Source organism: Thamnophis elegans, chromosome 2, assembly GCF_009769535.1.
Source record: "Thamnophis elegans isolate rThaEle1 chromosome 2, rThaEle1.pri, whole genome shotgun sequence".
NCBI classification, from domain to species: Eukaryota; Metazoa; Chordata; class Lepidosauria; order Squamata; family Colubridae; genus Thamnophis; species Thamnophis elegans.
In genome coordinates, this window is record NC_045542.1 from 512,720 (window position 1) to 533,555 (window position 20,836).

The 20,836-nt window shown below is 47.9% G+C and overlaps 1 protein-coding gene across 2 annotated transcripts; it reads right to left on the reverse strand.

Annotated features, from left to right (window-relative positions):
- Nucleotides 1-930: 930 nt before the first annotated feature.
- On the reverse strand, nucleotides 931-16,508 carry SYDE1 (synapse defective Rho GTPase homolog 1). Of its 2 annotated transcripts, none has more exons than XM_032211451.1 (8): nucleotides 15,992-16,508; nucleotides 10,401-11,093; nucleotides 8,688-9,407; nucleotides 8,041-8,258; nucleotides 7,140-7,266; nucleotides 4,625-4,779; nucleotides 4,123-4,351; nucleotides 931-2,588 (listed from the first exon to the last, which is right to left on the reverse strand). In XM_032211451.1, exons 1-8 carry the CDS (start codon nucleotides 16,068-16,070, stop codon nucleotides 2,167-2,169), a joined length of 2,643 nt encoding a protein of 880 aa, XP_032067342.1. In that variant the 5' UTR covers nucleotides 16,071-16,508; the 3' UTR covers nucleotides 931-2,166. The 2 variants fall into 2 exon arrangements, with proteins under 2 accessions (XP_032067342.1, XP_032067344.1); XM_032211453.1 differs by having other exon boundaries at nucleotides 10,401-11,090; nucleotides 15,992-16,507.
- Between the last annotated feature and the right edge of the window lie 4,328 nt (nucleotides 16,509-20,836).

Sequence of the window (20,836 nt, forward strand, 5' to 3'; positions counted from 1 at the left end):
TTCAATTTAATAGAGACAATTGTTAAGATTTCTTAAGTTGAAAACAGAAAATTACACATACCGTATTTTTCGGAGTATAAGATGCACTTTTCCATCCCTCAAAGAGGGTGAAAATTTGGGTGCATCTTATACACCGAATGTAGTCCCACCCACCTGCTGTCCCCCACCCTTTGGCCTCTTCCTCCCAGCGATTTGCCTCCTTGCAGCAAACAGCAAGCAGCCTGTTTCTGTTTTAGCTTCATCAGTTTGATTAGCACAAGCAGCTGATTGTTGATTGGCTCGGCCTCCTGACCCTCAGCTGTTTGAGGCTGCAGGAATTGTCATTGCCTATTGCTGCCTCCACATGTCCTGTTTTGGCCTCTGTGCCCCATCTTCCACCCATTCCGATCCCCGCTGCCCGCAATGGGCAGAAAATGGGGCACGTGGAGGCTGAAAATGATATGCAGAGGCTGAAAATGGGGGATGCAGAAGCGGCAATAGACTATGGCAATCCCTGTAGTCTGAAACAGCTGATCCTTGGGAGGCCGATCCAACCGACAATCAGCTGCTTGTGCTAATCAGGCTGTGCTGAAATTGAAACTGAAACCCTCTGTTTGCTGTTTGCTGGAAGGAGGCAAATTGCTGAGAGGCAGAGGCAGATCCCCCCCCCCTTGTGCTAATCAGCTAAACTGAAATTGAAACAGGCTGTTTGCTGCAAGGAGGCAATTTGCTGGGTGGCAGAGGCAGTTATTTTTCTTGGCTTCCTCCCCAAAAGGTAGGTGCATCTTATACTTCAGACTGTCTTATACTCTGAAAAATATGGTATATGTAATAGATGCAGTACCTGGCTGATCCACAAGTATTCTGACCAGTTCGGGGCATTATTATTTAAGAAAGATTGAGTCAGGTTCAGAAAAGGGTAACAAGAATTTTCAAGGAACAAGACCAAGAGAAATTGAATAATTTATTAATATTTAATTGTGAGAAAATGTGGAGGGCAAGGGTTATCACACCATTCCTTGAATACCTGAAAGGTTGTCACGCAGAAGAAGTCTATTAATCCAGAGAATAGGAATAATTCATTATGCAATAATGAATCTAAGTTACAGAGTCCAATAGAATGTTCTGCAATGGGATCAATTCTCCAGTGTGGTGACGGAATCCTTCCCACTGGATATGTTCGAATATAGGTTAAAACAGGCACACTTTAACATGAATTCCTGCACTACAGGAAGTACAGAAAGTAGATTGGACTCAATACCATAAAAGGTAATTCTGTGTTTATGATTATATGATTTTGTGATAAGCTACTATCGCCAAAGAAGCTAAAAATTACAAAATGCAGTATCTTTGCCATTCCAAATCTTTCTACTGCTTTCAAAATGAAGTGTTTCCCTTAATTTGAAACTGCCCTTTTAATTTCCCAGAATACCTCGAAGTTGAAATGGGAAAATTGTGTGGAATTTAAGATAAGACTCCCAGCTGCCCAGTGCCAATCAGATTATCCACTAAAGGCGCTTCTTCAGTGATTCCAGGAGATTCTTACGGCCAGCCCAGAGCACAACGGTTAAATTAGGAGCAAAAAGGCGCCTTGATCCCAATCACAGATCAGTTCAGTCTTTGGTAAGATATTGTGTTTCAGTCTGGATTCTAGGCACAGATTCAGAATAATATCGACCTACCTTCCAGAATGAGTAAAGTGCTCTGAACGATGAGGAAAGCATGCACAAAAACATTACATTTTCAATTTTACCTTTTCAAGAAAAGAAAGAAAAAAACATGGATAAATCCTCTCTTCCTTGGAAGCATTTAAAGCTGCCTTTCCCAGCCTCTGCCTTACAGGTGTGTTGGCCACGAGGGCTGAGAAATAGAGGCACCGAGTTCCAACACATCCGGAAGGTTCCAAGTCGAGGAGGATTTCACTGAGATACGTGAACAAGGTGCTGATTGGGAGCTCCTGCCTCTCTTCTGTTCCCAGCTCACCTATAGATCGAGGGGAGAATCCCATCAACGGTGACCTTTCAGCCAATGACTGAGAGCTCATGGTGGCTCTTCAATAGTAGCCAAAGCCAAAAGGGAGAGCCGAAATCTGTGGCCAGAAATAGCACTGGCAGAGGTTGCAAGTCAGAAAAAAGAACTTGCTGAGGCAACTTCAGCTGGCAGTGCTGTGAAGTCCTGAGAGAAGATTCATAGGCAGACATTGATTTGATTGGCGAGTTCTCGCTCAAGGTCCAAGATGAGAGCATCAAAGTCTTTCAAATTGAGCCTCGGGCTAAAGGGAGTCTCTGCATCCTCCACCAGGGCAAAATCGCCCATGTAGACGGTCCTCAAAGCCCCCTCCTCGTTCTCCGCTTCCCTGTCACTCTCACTCCCTGCCACCTCATCGTAGTCGGCCTCGCTGCCTGGCTGGGAGGCTCTCAGGAGCTGCTGTCCACACACACTCCAGTCTCCAGCATAACGATTTCTTGGAGGACTTTCCAATCCCCTTGGGTGACTTCGAGTAGTGACGGTGGTCTTTGCCAGTGGCAGATCCAGGGGAGGGTGGCACTGACGACAGGCCTGCTTGGTTGGAAAGGTGCGTTCCCCGTCTTCCGTCTTCCTACGTGGCACTAAGAAGGAACGCAAAGTGAGGTAAGCAGGGCAAGGTGCAATGGAAGCTAACCCAAAGGGCACAAGGACACACAATTTCTAGATTAAGAAACCCAAAGCTTCCAATCTGTCTGCTGAATTCAGAACATAGCATCATTTTAAAAAAGAGGTGGCGCAGTGGTTAGAGTGCAGCACTGCAGGCCACTTCAGCTGACTGCAGTTCTGCAGTTCGGCTGTTCAAATCTCACCGGCTCAAGGTTGACTCAGCCTTCCATCCTACCGAGGTGGGTGAAATGAGGACCCGGATTGTTATTGGGGGGCAATATGCTGACTCTGTAAACCGCTTAGAGAGGGCTGAAAGCCCCATGAAGCGGTATATAAGTCTAACTGCTATTGCTATTGCTATTGCTACCCTCACAAATACTGATACACAAACCAACTGAAATATTGTAAGTCAATCAATTTAATATGACTGCGTCTATTATTTGAAGCAAAGGCCTCATATGCATCCTTCCACCTGCTGGATTCATTGGTGTTACATGTGGCTTAGTGGCATCTTGTTCTGCCTAAGAAAGAACATTCCATGGTTGAAGTCTGGGACAACCTCACATCCTGTTCCAGATGTATTTATGCAACATACAGGTATTAAGACCAAAGTATCCAATATTTGGGAAAATGCATACGAAGCCTTTGCTTCTCATGATATGTTTGTTCAAAGTATGTATTTATTTACTTACCTACTTATTTGCATTCTATAACCAGCCATATCACCAAAGGCAACGCCCAGTAAACTGAGAGCACCAATTTGTTGGAGGACTACTACGTTGGTGACTGTTTTAATCCCTTTTATAGGGACTGATTCAACCAGTGATCATTTTCTGGTTTGAGCTTTTTGGGGAAGTGGATTATTACTTTGTTTTTTTATTATAATTTTGAAATGGCAGCCCCAAGAAGATCACTGCCCCCCCCCACACACACACAGATGGGAATGTCCCTATTTATTTGCATTGCCATTTTACACATTAACAAAATTGGGGAAATATATGCTGTGACCATAACATCCCTATTTTACAATTGCTCCAGCTTCCCATCTTTATGACCAAAGGCCAGAGGGGAAGGTTATTTAAGTAACCCTCCCTTCCATGTCCAGATGATACAGAGAATCTTACAGCAATAACTGCAGTTACACCAGCTTAAGTTTAACCACACTTTGACTCAAAGTCTAAAACTATACCCAAGATTTAGAAATAGCTTTGTTTAATATGTTGTTTGGTCAAACTAATTGTCCAGATTACATATGCTTCTTATTTTATTCTCTAGAAATATCATTCATTATAGATTTAAGACTATCAACCAACTAACTCCGGACTGATCAAATAAGGAGACAAAGTACTATAAAGCTCAAAAGCCTAAGAAGAATACTCCATACCACATTATAACTCAACAAAAAGTATTAGGACTAATTAAGAGATTGACAGGAACCCAGCAACTAAAGCTAAAGGAAATTTGCCCCCAAGAATGGAAGAGATGCCTTTGAAGCTCTTGCACATTCACCTGGCCAGGTCTGCAACAGGTAGTTTAACACTTCAAGATGATGTTTAAAATCTCTGGTGCTGGCAATAGTGCAATGCTGTTGGCCAGATCTGGAGGCTACGGTCCCACCTGCCCCTTGGCTCAGGAGCACAGGCCCAAAGCACACAGCCAGGTTCTGGGCATTCATGCGGTTGAAGGTATGGAAAGCAGCAACCAAACTAAGGTGATCAAGCAGCATTGTCAAAGTGGCCTAAAAATGGAAATGGAAAATGGAAATAACAAGTTATTTCAGCCCATTTTGTCAATAACATTTTGTCTTAAGTACAACAATGAACTGCTGGGAAGACGTGGGCAGGTTTTCATGTCAACAAGAAAAGAGAAAAGTATTCAGGATGCCCATCCATAGGGAAGCTCACTAATGATGCATTGTGAGAGGCTTTGGTGTAACAGAGGATTTTCAAAGGCCGATTAAGCCTGAGAGTGATAGACTTCTATTCTCCTTCTCCACCTGAGACTTCCTCACCTTCTCAGCCTCTGGTAGGCAATTCAGGAGAGCTGTTGTTGCCTCCTTCACTTCCAGCCCCACCGTCCTATTGGACATGGCTTCCAGCACCACCTGATAGAGGAGGTCGGTGATAAGAGGAGTGGGTAACTCACGCAAATAGTCCTTCAAGATCCCTGGAAAGGAGGAAAACAGAAAACAAAATTCAACCTTACCTTTGTTGTAGGTTCAACTTTCATCTTTATTAGAAAAGGCCGGATTAAACCCCAAATAGTGGTACTTCAAGATCTGTGCCACATTAAAGTTCCCTGAAAGGAAAATCCTGATACACAAAGAGCCGAGGTGGCGCAGTGGGTAGGGTGCAGTACTGCAGGCCACTTCAGCTGACTGCTATCTGCAGTTCAGCGGTTCTAATCTCACCGGCTCAAGGTTGACTCAGCCTTCCATCCTTCCCAGGTGGGTGAAATGAGGACCCGGATTGTTGGGGGCAATATGCTGACTCTGTAAACCGCTTAGAGAGGGCTGAAAGCCCTATGAAGCGGTATATAAGTCTAACTGCTATTGCTATTTATACGTGGGTGGGTTTTTTCCTCAGTGGTTGGATAAGGGAACAAAATGATAGCAGAGGGAGGAAGCAGACAGATTGGAATTGGGTACGTCTAATTTAGAGAGAAAAGAAGGACTTTTCATTAAAAGCAGTAAAGCATTAAAAGCATGATAGCAGTGCTCCAATATCTCAGGGGTTACCACAAAGAAGGAGTCAAGCTATTCTCCAAATCACCTGAGGGCAGGACAGGAAGCAAAGGATAGGAACTAATCAAGGAGAGAAGCAATCCAGAACTAAAAAGAAATTTCCTGACAGTTAGGACAATTAATCAGTGGAACAACTTCTCCCCAGAAGTTGTGAATGCTCCAACACTGGAAGTTTTTAAAAACAGATTGGACAACCATTTGTCTGAAATAGTACAGTGTCTCCTACCTGAGCAGGAGGTTGGACTAGAAGACCTCCAAGGTCCCTTCCAACTCTATTGTTCTATTCATTCTGATCCATTTGAATCTTTTGCTGCTCAAAACCTTACTTTCACATCATTCGTCAAACAATCTATAGAAAGGAACAATAGAGCTGGGGCCCATCCACTCGGCCAACTTGACAGTCGACCTGTATACACTCAACCTGCATAAGAGGAACTCTGTCAAGTCCATTTCCAGCTTCACAGCCAAAATAATGGCAACTGGCCAAGTGCTGAGCTGCAGCCCCCACTCCCAGCCATCACATGCTAGCCCTGACCTGCCTTTTATCGTGAAAGGAAGTGGGCCAAGGCACGGAGGAAACATGAGACAGGAAATTTGAGCTACCCTGGCTCTAGACTTTATAAAATATGGATTTGGATCCATGGTATTCAAAAGGGTGAGAAATAGCACCAAAATGCCTTGAGGTTTCCCCAATTAAATATTAAACATAACATCGTTCATATTTAGTCTCCATATCTTTAGTTGTATCAGCAATATAATCCCCAAAAGATTGTCTCTTTCATCAATATAAACTTTTTTGCACAAAAATATTGAATACAAATGCTTGATGTTCTGTCTCCTTATAAACTCTATTTTTGCTTTATAGTCCTTGAGATTTGGGAGGCAAAAGCACTAGTCTGCAATTTCTTAAACCAGCAGTTCTCAAATAATGTGGTGCCACACACTTTGAAAATGATAATGAATTTGTGTAACACACCCAAATAAAACTAAAGGGCTCTTTCTTAGTGATTCTGGGAGTGCCAGTCAGTTTAGCATTGAATGAATTTCTTACCTATTCTTTATCTCCTGACCTTTCAGAAATGCAAAGTTGAAGTCCTGTCAGACTTCCATTCCCACTAAAGCTTAGTCCTTGCAAAGGGAAACTAAGTTCTCTCGTGGTTTCAGAAATCCTGTGTTGAGCTTTTGAATGCTCTGTTTCCAAGAGGTGGAGCAAGATGCGCATTGCCTAACTGATAAGTCTGTGTACACCTGCGGAAGGCCTGAATTCAGGAAAAGAATGGAGAAGAAAACCCAGTTTCCAGCAACCTACATGGGTTCTTCTCCAGCACCTGCAAGCTACCTGCAGAAGAATCAGCACCTTTCACATAAGAGAATTCCTTCAGCTTCTTTTAACTGTGATCTGAATTGTGAAGAGGAGGGAAAGAACTGCATAACAGAGAAAGGCAGAGTGGGTTCAAAAGGCTGGGTCTACAAAGAGAACCTCAAGAACCTCTATCTCTGTTGGACTTCACATAGCTCATAGCTAGAGAGCCTTGATCCCATAATTGTGGTGGTGGTGGTGATGATGATGAGCAAATGTTTCAATAAGAGCAGTAAAAACTTCTTTTAATTGCCCCAGCAGTCAATGAGTTCCAGTGTGTTTCTAAATTGGTTTTTTTCCCCCCACACTCCACATTGGCAATCTGACTTGCCTACATGTTATTAATTCCAGAAGTCTTTCCAGAGTCTACTGGGAACTTTGTCAGTCAGAAAGTCTAACAAGAGTCCAGCTGTAGGCACCAACCTGTAATCACATTGATGTCTGGATAAAGATCTTCAGAAAGAACAACAGCGGCGCTATCTCTCTCAAAGGCATCACGCAATTCCTTCTTCACTGCTGCTGAGCCACACAAGCGATACAGGCCCACCACCTACAGAGAGAACAGAGCTGATCACCCGGATAAGCAGACAGTGCTGCAAGCAATAGGATAGGGAAGAAGTCAGCCATGCCTCAGTCACCTCCCATTTCAATTATCATAATGCCTCTGCATGGAACTGGCCTTGAAGATCATCCAGAAGCTGTAACAGTCCAGTTTTGGATACCCTGCTGTGTAACCTGTGCTGGCATGCAGTTGCTTTCCAGCTCCAATTCAAGGTGTTGATTATCATCTTTATAGTCCTAATGGCACAAGGCTACAGTAGGTTACTGAAGGAAATGCCTCTCCCTGAGAGTATCTGCCTGTCCTACGAGATTAGACGGGGTGGGGGCATTTAAGTTCCCTTCCCTTAAATGTAGCCATTGGATGGGACTTGGAGGAGTGTCTTCTTGGTGAGGAACACCCTCCCACTGGAGATCAGAGGAATCTCTACCCTTTTAGCATTCTGAAAGGCTGTGGGAATCTGCCTCTTCCCCCAAAGCATTGGGCTAGTACATTGGGATGAACTGTGAGAATGTTTGGCCTGGCACTCGGAGGGAAGGTGCCTTTGTCTTTCACTATGTTTTAGGGATGGTTGTGAGCTGCCTGGAATCCTGGTATGTGGCAAGTGGCCACGTAGGTCCTATGAATAAATCTCACATGGATGGCAAACTACAAAAAACGGGCATCTGGGTTGGGAGAAAGGAGTTGATCAGGTTGAGCTACTCTATGTTTTGTGGTCTACACAAAACTTGGGAAATTGGTTGCTTTGGGGTGGAGAACATTCACCTTCAATCCTCGTTTCTCAATCTGGGTGACACATTTCTGGATTAGGAGTGGCACCTTGATGGCAGTGCCTTCTTTTTTCACCAGCTGGTTCAGCTTCACGCCAAAGACTTGTGGCTCCTGTCCAGAATTAGTTGGATCCCACTGACCCACCAGAGTGAGTTTGATGTAAAGAAGCCCCTGAGGCTCCAGTTGCAGGGCTAACTGCTGGGTCCTACCACCTGAAACCAGAAATGTTAGAGAATGTGATGACTACAACGGACCCCCACTTCCCCAAACCAGAAAGTCCCATCCGGTCAATTCAGTCTCAGAAGCTCTTGAGATTATACCCAGCACCAGCATCTTGAGCAGGACTTGGGTCCCGTGCTATGCTGGCAGAAAGAAGAGAGACAATAAGAGCACAGTCCTTGCATGAGTGGGATCCCAACTCTGACTTCCATCCCATCACAAGTTTAAAAGTAGCCCTGAATGATAAAGATGTTGAACTGAGGCTCTTCTCATGCAGCCTGTACTGAACTAGTGGGAAAAAAACGATCTGATCCGGCAGAGAAGGAAGCTTCCTACTGTGTGGACAGGTGGACTGCAAAGGACATTATTTCTATCTGCAACTCCTTAGAAAGCTACCTATTGGCACGAACAGCCTTCCTCACCTTGAAAAACCTGGGGCAGAATGATGGTGCCATGGCAGCAAACTCGGTTCTTGCCCACCGCAGGATCACAGGAGAAGACCACCATCTTGAGAAGCTGGGCGTCCTCCAGCTCCAGCTGGAAAGAATGGTTGAGAGGGAGGACAGCAGCCCGGCAAGGCAGGAGGGCTGTGCGAGCCCTGTTGACGGAATCCACTTGCAGAATGCAGAAGAGCTCTCTGGCTTCAGCTCTGGGAGGCTTGAAGCCCTGGATCCCCAGCAGGTGGATGCTGACAAGGCCAGAGAAATGCTCTGGACTGCTGGGCTGCTCAGCAAAACTGTACAGCCAGAATGGTGACCCTTCGAGGCCAAGGCCTGCCTTTGCCTTGGCCGGAGATTCTGGGGAGTCACTGTCACTCAAATACCCCCCAGGGCTGGCCGCCTTCTCTCGGGTCACAGGTCGCGGAGCTCCCACACTACTGTCCAGATGGTAGCGGCTGATGACATTCCCCGACTCCTTAGCAGAGGAAGTCCTTTCTGGCCCTCGGGGACGGGAGCTGCACAGGCTCAGTTTCCGCCTCAGCTCTGGCAGCTTCTTCATTTTGATGGAGAGGCTTCGCACTGGGCCTGGGGACTTGGCCTTGCTGAAGGAATGGCTCCTCCGACTGGCGTTGGTGTTCTGGGCCGCCAGTGTGGCCCCGGCAGGACTTTCTTCAGGATCCACAGTTGCAACAGGTACCTTTCCTGAGGAGAGAAACCGTGTAAGGCCAAAGGCCGCTCATCCCGCAGGGAACAGGCATTGCACCAAAGCTGCACAGGGTGGGAGAGAAGGAACTGGCTTCCTTCCTGGTGGCTTTTCAGAAAAAGGGACAACTGGAGAAGGCAATCCTCTTCTTCCAAAAAAAGCCACAAAGCAATCTGATACAGCAGTGTTTTTCAACCACTGTGCCGCGGCACACTAGTGTGCCGTGACATAGTGTAAGGTGTGCCGTGGGAAAAACACTTTATATATAGTCAATATAGGCACAGAGTTAAATTTTTTAAACATTTTCTAATGGTGGTGTGCCTCGTGATTTTTTTCATGAAAAAAGTGTGCCTTTACACAAAAAAGGTTGAAAAACACTGTGATACAGAATAAATGGTTAATGCAGGAGCAGACATTCCCCCCTTGTTTATTGCAGATACCCCCAAATTGAAATACCACTTTAATTATTAATAGGAACACGAATGTGCAACCTGCTAAACTCAACAGTTTCAGCCAAAACTTTAGGTGGTTCTATGAATGATTGGAAACACCTACAACCAGCAACCCAATCAATGATATGTGCTGGTGGTTTCACTGAAAATGCTTTTCCCTTAGTGATGGCCTTAAATTCAATGTGCATTTAAGATAAACGGCATTTCAAGACATCCACTAGCCACTCCCAGGGCTTAGTGGGGCACTGCTGGGCGTTCAGAATGGATCCTTTCTAAGCACTTTAGAGCACAGTCAGCTAAGCTAACTCAGCATAACAGCTGTTTAAAAGACTGGGATTGTCTTCTCTATTCCTAACTTTCTTTAAAAGAAGAGATACTCCCAGGATATCTTATGCCTCGGTATAAGAGAAGAACCATCTTTCTCTTGACTAAATGACATGCAACCAAATCCCCACAGTCCCCAGACTCCAACTCTCCAAAGCCACAAGTCAGTTCTCACGCTCCCGACAAAATGTGAGCCTCTGCTTAGAGCCAACTCACCGCAAGTCTCAGACTGGTGGCTGCCCAGCACCTCCACTTGTTTAACGCCCTTCCGTTGGGTTGGTGAAATCTGCACATTATTGGCTGCCTTCATATCTACACTGCCAATATCTGTACGTTCATGTGGGACTTTAACTTCCGCTGGGTTCCTCTTCTTGTCCCCATTCTCACAACCACCACCACGCTTCCTTCCAAGGGAGGGGAGGTCCTCGTCCTCTGGAATTGGGTTGTACCAGATTTCTCCCTGGGAGTTGCCAGGCCTGTGGAGCCCTTCCATCGCAGTGGCGGAAGTGGAAGCTTCATCGTCTACGCCTTGAGTCTTCCCTGCGGAGAGCACCCACCGGCGGCTACTTTTTTCCAGGCTCTGCAGATAAGCACCTTGGTTGCTATATTTGGTGTTGAGGCCGGGGTTACCTGTCTCCGGGGAGGTGGCTAGCAAGTCAGCATCTTTACTAGGTCCGGCTGCCACGGAGCCAATGTCTGCAGGGGCCGGTGGCTCCGGGGAAAGGCTCTGGCGTGGCCTTCTCTTATGAGAGTCCTCTTGACAGCTCCAGGTGAACTTGGCCCAATTCTGTTTCCGTGACACAGTGATGGCAACACTTTTCTGGCCTCCATCAACCAACAGAACAGTATCCACTGACTTAGGTTCAGAAGGTAGATGTAACTCCTCCGGCAGCTCCAATGAAGGATCTACTGGAACAGAAGTTGATTAATTAATCTATCCAATATGGGCCCTTAGTATTTCATCAGAGAAATAAATAACTATGAATTAATCCTACCAAATAAGGAAACAGGAGGAGGAAAGAAAAGGGCCGAAGCCTAAATGTGACGCCTACTGAACAGAAAATGGAACCCAAATTCTGCTTATCGTAGACGAGGATTCATTCCTGCAACTATCTGAAGTGTTGCATCCTTTGATCACCTGGTTTTTTTTTAATTTTATGTGATTTACTTTCTAGTCTGGAGAATGTTCAAGGCAGCCAACAAAAACTGATCAAAACAAAACAAAAGAAGGAATATTGAAGGGGGAATATTGAATCTTGAGACAGATGGAAACATGGTTGTCCCTTTATTCTGAACCGGTTTATATCTCTCTATCAAATTCTATCTCTAATGCCAAATTAATTGCACCCTATTGAAGGAATCAGTTCATAGTCTAGGCAAATCCCTATATATATTTTCTCCCTGAAAAATCCTGCAAACTGGACATGTGCCAAATGAGAAGATGTCCCTATGTTCGAAAAGAAGGAAAGGGAAGATTGAGTGCACAATGACCGGTCAATCTAACATTGACACCTGAAAACATTTTAGAAAACAATAAAGAGATCAGTTTTGAAGGCTTGCAAAAGTGCAGTAATCCCAGTAGTTAGCATGGATTTGTCATGAACAAATCTTGTTCTCTATTTTTGGTTCATTAACTACCTTAGTAAACTGGAAATGTTATCATTGTGCCTGGTGGTGCAGTGGTTAGAATGCAGTACAGCAGGCTACCTCTGCAGTTTGGCAGTTTGGGTCTCATCGGCTCCAGGTTGACTCAGCCTTCCATCCTCCTGAGGTCGATAAAATGAGGACCCAAATTGTTGGGGGCAAGAGGCTGACTCTGTAAACAACGTAGAGCAGTGGTTCTCAACCTGTGGGTCAGGACCCCTTTGGGGGTCGAACGACCCTTTCACAGGGGTCTCCTAAGACCATCGGAAAACACATATTTTTGAAAAAATACAGAAAACGTAAAATAATGTTATGGTTGGGGGTCACCGCAACATGAGGAACTGTATTAAAGGGTCGCGGCATTAGGAAGGTTGAGACCCTCTGGCTTAGAGAGCTGTAAAGCACCGTGAAGTGGTATCTACGTGCTATTGTAAAATTTCTTGATTTTTAGGCATGCCAGAACATTTCAAAATATACTGATCAGCAAGATTAGCAAGATACAGTAGTTAAATGTGGGCTGGATGGCATGACAATTAAAATAAGACATAGATATAAAAATTGTATCTAAAGGGTACTTATCAATGGTTCTTCAGCAATATGAACAGCAGTGTTGCAAGGAGCTTCACATGCGTTTATGAGGAATAGAAGGAATGCTTAACTGAGGCCCGATTGAGAGCGTTTTAACAAACTGTTTGGTTTGGTAGTAGCAGCGCCTCAGATAGAAGGTCCGTACAGAGAGTGGCAAGGACAGCAGAGAAGATTACAGGAAGCTTGCTTCCCATTAGTCAGGATATTGCTTATAAGCACTATGTGCTTAAAGCTCGAAGCATTGTTAGAGACCCCACGCACTCACTTCAGGGTCTGTTTCTGTTGCTCCCCCCCTGGGAGGAGACTTTGAAGTATTTATAGTAGGGCTACTAGATTCTGTAACAGCTTTGTTCCTTATTCCATCTGTCTTGTAAATTCGCAAGATTCTTTTTTTCCGCCATGTTCTCTGTGTGGTATATGTGTGGGTATTTGGGTATATGCACAATAGTCATCTTCTGAGAGCTGAATGCAATGAAATTTCATTTGAATGTATGCTGATTAATGTACATTTAAAGTGACAATAAAGTTTTAGTCTATTCTATTCTTCTTCTTTGCAGATAATACAAAATTAGGTGGAATAACTAATATCCTAGAATAAATAAAATTCAAACTGATCTTGAAATGCTAGAGAAATGGGATGGAAGTAACATAAATACATTTAACAGACTCAAGTGCTGTGTTCAGTTAAGAAACAAAAATAAAATGGACAGATATAGTATGAGAGGCACTGGCTAAGTAACAGTACTTGTGAAAATGAAGTTGCAGTATTGCAAACTGAATATGAGCTAACAAGGTGTTGTATGACTGCAAAAAAGGCAAAGATATATTCAGTCAGAGGAAGCAATCCTTCCATTCTGCCCTGCATTAGTCAGAGCCCGTCTTTAATACTGTGACAATTCCAGCCACCAGCCTTTAAAAGATGTAGAGAAACTGAAAGGCAATGAAGATGATCAGAGGATAATAAATTAAACCCCATGAAGACAGACTGGATGTTTAGCCAAGGTAGTTTGAATTGTTTAGCTGCCTGTACAGCACACGGCAACTGTCAAGACAGGATGTAACCAAGGATGTATAACCACTGGCACATTCAGCCCATTCCGGAAAGAATGCTACTTACGCACTATATGCAATTGTGTAAAATGATCACCATCTGCAAATTTGGTGCCCTCATCCACTCAGTCTCTATTCAGGAGGACTCTAAGCAAAAGGCTGAATTTCAATTCGAGTCCAGTTTCCTACTGACTGATAGGACCCCGATTATGCTGTCAGATAATGTAGTGCAGAGACTAGCAGACCTTCCCATCACAGGGAAACACGGAAAATTAAGTCTGAGCGACCTTTGAAATGAAACTTTCTCCGAGTGAAACAACCCTTCAGAACTTCTGATGATGCCAAAAGAAGAATTGGGAAGGATTTAAGCAGTGGGGGGGGGGGGGGGGAAGGGTTGGGGGAGGGGGAGAGCTTGGCCTGAAGAAATGCAGCTGAGGATTTCAACAGAGCAAAAGCCAGGATATCTGTCCCAAACTTCCAGCTGCTCGGACCTCGTGCCAAGCTGGATTTCCTGTTGTTTACTGCATAGTCCCCTCCTTGGCCAAGAGACAGAGCTCTCTTTGTAGCTCCTAAGAGACTGATTGCCCAGGAACAGCCCCATTGATTCAGGCATAACTCAAGGATGAAGATGCAGGTCACAAATCAGGAGAGATTGGATAAAGCACGAATAGTAGAATTGCCTCCCTTTTCAGAGTAATTGTATTAAACTTTAGAACAATCTATTTCATCAATCAAAATATTTGATTATATTATTTCGCTATTTAAAAAATTTTTTTTTATCTTCATTGACTGGGGAAATTGTTTATTACCATTTCCATCAATATTGTGGAAAGTTCACCGATAAAAGCTGGGGATAAAAACAATAAACACTTAGATCTTGATAGCTTTATCATTGTTTTTACAAGCAGTAAAAAACGACTTCAGTTCAATCTGATATCTCAAAAGAGATTTATAGTCATAAAAGAAGAAAATTACAAAAGAATGACCAAAAACAAGTTTAAAAAAGGCTTTTCCATATGGAGGAAAAATTAACATTAAATCAGAAAGGGGTTTAGTGGGCTTGAATATATAACAAGAACTTTGATAATAACAGAAACAAAATTTCTCTGCAGAAATGTAGGATACTCTGAAGAAATTTTTTTTCAGTTATCATAATTGGAAGAACACATTTAATTTACATGTCATGTTCAGCTTCTCATTTCTACAAGCTACATGATTATTACTTTTTATTTACAGAAGGAGAAATGAGGTTTAGAGCAAGATCCTTTCTCCAGGACCTCCTAGTGGTGTGTTTGTTTATTAATCCCAAGCAAACCCAAACTAGCTACTTGGTTCAATATGACTGTAAGCCTCCCTCATACAAGTCATGTTGCTTTATTATTTCAATATTTACCACAATTTTCTGGACTTTCAGCAGAGTCTGTGAATATTCATGGTGAAAGATCTAATGGAGAAGGGAATCTATATAAAGATTTTCTTAGGCCATTCTTACAGTGTCACCAAATGAATTTAAAAAAATGGCAATTGACATCTTCTGCATTCCTGCAGAATTAACACTCAATTCATCCAGCCATTTATGGATCTCTTGTCAGCTAGAGTTTTATTTGCAGCAGCTGGAAACCAGCATGTGCATTTGTGTTTAATGCTTCTTTTCTATCCCACCTTTCCCCCAGCAGCAAATGCAATGCACCCCATGGTGTAGGCCCTTCTCTTACTTTAGCCAGAACCCACAAGACAGTGTGGGCTGAAAGAGAGGGCTTTGCCTCAAGTTTACCCAGCAAATCCAACAATCAACCAGGGATTGGAAGATGGGTTTCCTCAGTCCGAGTCCAACACTCAAACTCTCCTTCACACTGGCTCTTTGTGCCGATGGGATCACATGGTGGTGCAGGATGGCATCAAGCACATAAGAGCCATTCAAGTGATGGTTTCTGGCACTCACATGTTCTGGGACTATGAACCTCCCTCTCTCTGGCTGTAGGATGCGCCTCCCAGCCCTCGGGGCCAGTTAGTTCAGGACCCCGGGGCCAGTTGGCCAAACAGCCGGACCCTTCGACCGGCTGAAGAGACCCCCTTCAACGCAGAAGGGCCTCGATCCCGGCCCCTTTCTATACGCTCCCTGCAATTGAAGCCCCGGCCTTCGCCCCACCGCTGGGGAGGCTTTCGGGAAGGGCGCAGCGGCTGCAGAACTTCGCCCCGCTTCCCTCTGACTTAGCGGGCCGAGAGGCGCCAGAGGCGCTTTCCGTCTCAAGGCGGAGGCCGGGGCGAGAACGGCTCTCCGCAATCCCCTTTGGAACGGGGCCCGGCCACTTGGGCTCCCTCGGGGCACCGGGAAAGGCGGACTGCGCTACGCAGCCCAGCTCGGGAGCCTCTTCCTTCCCCCCGGTTCCTCGGCTTCTTTGGCCAACCGCTGCGGAGGAGACGCTGACGGGGCCCGCAGCAGCCCCCTCGGGGCACCCTGACTCCGTGCGCCCCGCCGGGGGAGAGGGGGAAGGGGGCCCGGAGCCCGCGCCGCCCTCGGCTACCTGGTCGGTCCTTCCGTCCCCGCGGGCGCTCCTTGCCCCTCAGCCGGAGGAAAGTTTTCCGGAGCAAAGGCGGCGCCATCCTCGCCCAGCCCCGAGCGGCGCCCTCCTTCCGCGCCCCGGGCAGGAGAAGCGGGGCGGACCGTGGGACGCGCTCCGCGGGAAGCGCATTCCTCGCATGCCTCCTCCGCTCGCCTGCCAAGCCTCGGCGGCGGCTGCGGCTGCGGGGGCTGCCGGGGCTCGGAGGGGGCGGAGGGGGGGCGGAGGGAGAGGAGGCGGGCGGCGGTCTTGGTCCGTCGGGCGGTCCTCGGCTTCTGGCGCAACGGGGGGGCGACTCCGCGGCGTCTTGGAGAGAAGGGCCGCTTCCGCGGGAGGAAGAAGTGCCCGTCCGAAGCGCTGCCCATCCAGGTCGCCTTCCCGGCCAGGAGAAGCCTTCGAAACGTCCCGTCCCTCCTGCTGCATCTGCCAGAGGCTGGGAAACCTCTGTGGGCTTCCTGACTAAAGTGCGCTCCGGTCCTGGTCATCGTAAGTCCTGGAGAGCGCTGGGCCCAAAAGAGGACCTGGAAGCGTCCCACTCTCCCCCGGTGCCTCTGGGCCATGAAGGGCTACACATTGAGCGGGGTCCATCAGCCAGTTACAGATCCGTCTGGTGGGATCCCATGTACAGGTGGGATCCAAATAGTTTTGCTACCGGTTCTGTGGGCGTGGCTGGGCGTGGCTAGGTGAGCATGTGGCTGGTGGGTGGGACAAGATGGTCCTGATCCTAGTTCCCCCTACCAGGATTCCCCCGTCCGGACCTTTTGCAACCCCCCAAAGGCTCAAAGGAAACCGGATTCCAGCCCTGAACCCTTAAGGCAAACCAAATACAAGCCCTCCTTGCTTTTTTTCTTAGGATTTTTTACTTTTTCATTTTCATAACATCTAATCACATGTGTACTATTACATAACCAACATCATATTGTATTATTAAATGTTTACATCAATTCATCTTACCAACAACTCCCCAAAACAATTATTGGCTCTTCTGTTCTCCATGCACCATATTTGTATCTTATCCATCACTTTCTTCTCCCTCTCTCCTCCCACTCCCTACCTCCTTTCTTCCCTCTGTCATCCTTCCCTTCTCAACTTCCCCTTCCGCTCCCCTTCTCCTCCCTCCCCTTACCACTCCTCATTTCTCTCCTCCTTTTCCCCCTCCCCTTGCCCTCTCTCCTATCCCTCTCTTCTTCCCTTCCCTTTCTCCTCTACTTCCCACTCTTCATCTCATTTACTTGGTGTATTTCAGCTTCTGAGCGAGTTCCATTTTATGTTGATGGTATTTATAATCCCATACATATATGATTTCTTTTACAACCCCCGGTATGCCCAAATATGGGAGGAAGGTCACACTTCCACTCTCTGTCCTTCGGCTCATCACAAGAGACCATCCAGGCAGAAACCCAATATTTTTACTGTTGTCTTTTTGTTACATTTTGTTGTGTTTGTGCTTGGAGCGAAGGGAAGGGACGCGACAAGCGGGTATGCAACAGCAACCTTTATTGAGAACAGAGTGACTACAATTCAACGTGGCGTGGTTCGCGCCAAACATTTATACCCCCGGGTTTGAACGAGGAGCCAATGGGGCGTCGATTAGCTCGACCAATCGGGGCGAGGATTGAACCGGCTCCGCCCGGGAACCAATCAGAAGGGGAGTCCTTTATCCCCGCGCTTGTATTTCCCGCGCTAGTATTCAACACCCCTCCCCCCCTAGTCAAGAGTTCCCTTAGGAACGGCAAACATAGTCTTGTAAATAGGTGGGACGGCGACGTTCTCGTCCCGACCTTCGTAGCTCCCCGGCGGTTGTCGTCGGGGGGGGGGCCGCCGGCGGAGGTGTGTCTGTGGCGGGGCGGTGAATCTGCGACGCGGCCTCGTGAGATGGCGCTGGCACCCGGCTCCGTGCCCAATGTCCATTTGTCCGGGGTGGCGTCTCCGTGGCAACAGGAGTGTCCGACAGCGGCCCCGCGCAGTCTGGTTGGGGTGTAGGTTCAGAGTCTCGATAAGGGCTTCGAGGAAGGGAGTAGCCGGGTGAGGCGCGTCTGTCCGAAAGGTTCGTATCGGCTGGTCCCCCATTCCCCGGGTGGAGGCGGTCCGTTGGGGGGAAGGTCATCGAGGGTGGCTCGTGCTGAGAGTGGGTGTCTGAGAGGCTCGGGCCGTCTGTTTCCGTGGGGAGGCGTCGCCTTAATTGGTCCACGTGGCGCCTCCATTGTGTTCCGTCGGCCAGACCGACCCTGAAGGAACAGGGGCCGGTCAGAGCTGTGATGGTTGCGGGAACCCACCGTGGATCCCCAGAAAAGGAGCGGGCCCATACAGGATCCCCTAACTTAAACGCGTGGGAAGGGAGGGCCCCCAGGTTGCTCGGCAGATCCCCTGCGTAAAGTGGATGGAGCCTGTCTAGGGAGGTTCGCAATCTCCTACCCATCAAGAGCTCCGCGGGACTTTTATTAGTCGTTGGGCAGGGTATGGAGTGCTGGCTCAAGAGGTAAGCTGCCACTCTTTCTTGCCAGTCGCCCTGGTCCATGCGGCCCAAGGCTTCTTTGGCTGAGCGAACTGCGCGCTCCGCCCGGCCGTTACTAGCTGGGTGATAAGGGGCTGTGGCTGCGTGTCTGATTCCTTGTTCGGCCAGGAATTCTTGGAACGTGGTGGAGGTAAACTGGGGCCCATTATCTGAGACTATCACATCCGGTAACCCATGGGTGGCGAACATCTTACGAAGGGCCCTCACTGTACTCTCTGCTGTGGTGGAGGTCATGATTACCAGCTCCACCCACTTGGAGTAAGCATCGACTACTATCATGAAGTTTCGGCCGTGGAAGGGGCCGGCGAAGTCAATGTGTAAACGGGACCATGGGCCTCTAGGGATTTCCCACTCCCGGGGGGCGGCTGTGGGGGGATTCGGCCTAGAGTTTTGGCAGATCCTGCAGCGGCCTACGTAGTCTGCAATTTCCGAATCTAGCAAGGGCCACCACACATAGCTACGGGCTAAGGCTTTCATTCGCGCTATGCCTGGGTGGTTTTTGTGGAGTGCGGGCAGGATTCGTGCCCGCAGGGCTGTGGGGATCACTACCCTGTCCCCCCAGACAAGACAACCCCCGTGTAGGGCGAGTTCTGCTTGTCGTGCTTTAAATGGTCGGAATCCTTCCGCTACCTTTTCCGTGGGCCAACCCCTCAAGACCCATGAAGCTACTTGGGATAGAACGGGGTCGGCCTTTGTGCAAGCTGCGACGTCCGCGGCAGAGACGGGGAGGTCGGATTCGGCGATGGACAGAATAGAGAGAGCGGGCACGTGGGCTGTGTCCGTCTCTGGCAAGGGGCAACGGCTCAGGGCGTCTGCGTGCCCTAGCTGCTTACCCGGACGGTATAACAGCGTATACGAATACGCCGTTAGGAACTCCGTCCAACGTGTCATGCGGGGAGACAAAATGGGGGGGGTTGGCTTGTCGCCTGCCAGTAGCCCCAGGAGTGGCTTGTGATCCGTGACAAGGGTGAAATTCCTACCATAGAGGTAGTCATGGAACCGCTTAATGCCGGACACTGCAGCCAGGGCTTCTTTATCGATTTGGCTGTAGTTCCGCTCCGTGGAGGAGAGTGTCCGGGAATAGAAGGCTATGGGGGCCTCTGAGCCGTTCGGAAGGGCATGGCTCAGGTCCGCCCCTATGCCATAGGGAGAGGCGTCGCAAGTCAGAACTAGGGGCATCCTGTCGCTATATTGAATTAGGACTGCCGACGAGGTCAAAATGTCTTTTATAGCCGCGAACGCGTGCGCTTCACGGCTACCCCATTGCCAGGCTGCTGACCGGTCAAGCAGTCGGTGTAGCGGCTCAGCTAGCGACGCCTTGTGGGGAATAAACGGGGCGTAGAAATTTAAAAGCCCCAGGAACGCCTGCAATTCCGCCCTAGAGGTGGGTGCTGGTGCGTTTTTGATGGCGGCAACTTTGGAAGGAGTGGGGTGGATGCCTTGGGCATCAATGAGGAAACCCAAGAATTCTACTTTGGGAACAGCAATTTCGCATTTGCTGCGCTTTAGTTTCAGTCCTGCCTCCCTAAAACGTGTGAGGACCTCCCGCAGTATTTTCAGGAGTTCCGAGTGGCTGGGGGCTGCGACCAGGACGTCGTCGAAGTAGGGGACGACGCCTGGGAGCCCGTGGAGCAACCGCTCCATGAGGCTCTGAAAAATCCCCGGGGCAACCGAAACGCCGAATTGGAGGCGGCGGCAACGGAAGGCCCCGCGGTGGGTGACGATGGTCTGGGCTGTAGCCGCATCGTCGTCTACGGGAAGCTGCTGGTAGGCCTGTGCCATATCTAGTTTGGCGAAAATGCGGCCTTGCCCTAAGGAGTGGAGTAGGTGTTGCACTACGGGGACCGGATATGGATTTGCCTGCAGGGCCAAATTGATGGTCGACTTATAGTCGGCACATATTCTCACCGATCCGTCGGGTTTGACCGGGAGGACTATGGGGGTTTCCCAACGGGCGTGATCTACGGGCTCGATTACCCCCTGCTCTATAAGCTTATCAAGTTCAGCGTCTACCTTTGCTTTCAATGCGAAGGGGACCCTGCGTGCCTTCAGCCTAATGGGAGCGACCTGGGGATCGAGGCAGAGGGAAATGGGGGTGCCCTTATAACAGCCCAATTTCCCATCGAACACATCTGCGAACTCGTCTAGAACGCTATCTACGGTGAGGGGAACTACCCTGTGCACTCCCTCTATGGTGAGGCCCAAGGCGGGAAACCAATCCAACCCAAGGAGAGCGGGCAGATCGTTCCTGACGATTAGAACTGGGAGTTTCCCCTTAAAGTCTCCGTATTCCA

Excerpts from the sequence above, each read along its gene's own strand:
- SYDE1 (XM_032211451.1), bottom strand. The coding sequence starts at position 16,070 with ATGGCGCCGCCTTTGCTCCGGAAAACTTTCCTCCGGCTGAGGGGCAAG. Across the intron at positions 11,094-15,991 it reads GGGACGGAAGGACCGACCAG|TAGATCCTTCATTGGAGCTG; the intron begins GTAGCCGAGGGC and ends CTTCTGTTCCAG. Across the intron at positions 4,352-4,624 it reads GCCTACCAGAGGCTGAGAAG|GCCACTTTGACAATGCTGCT; the intron begins GTGAGGAAGTCT and ends TTCCATTTTTAG.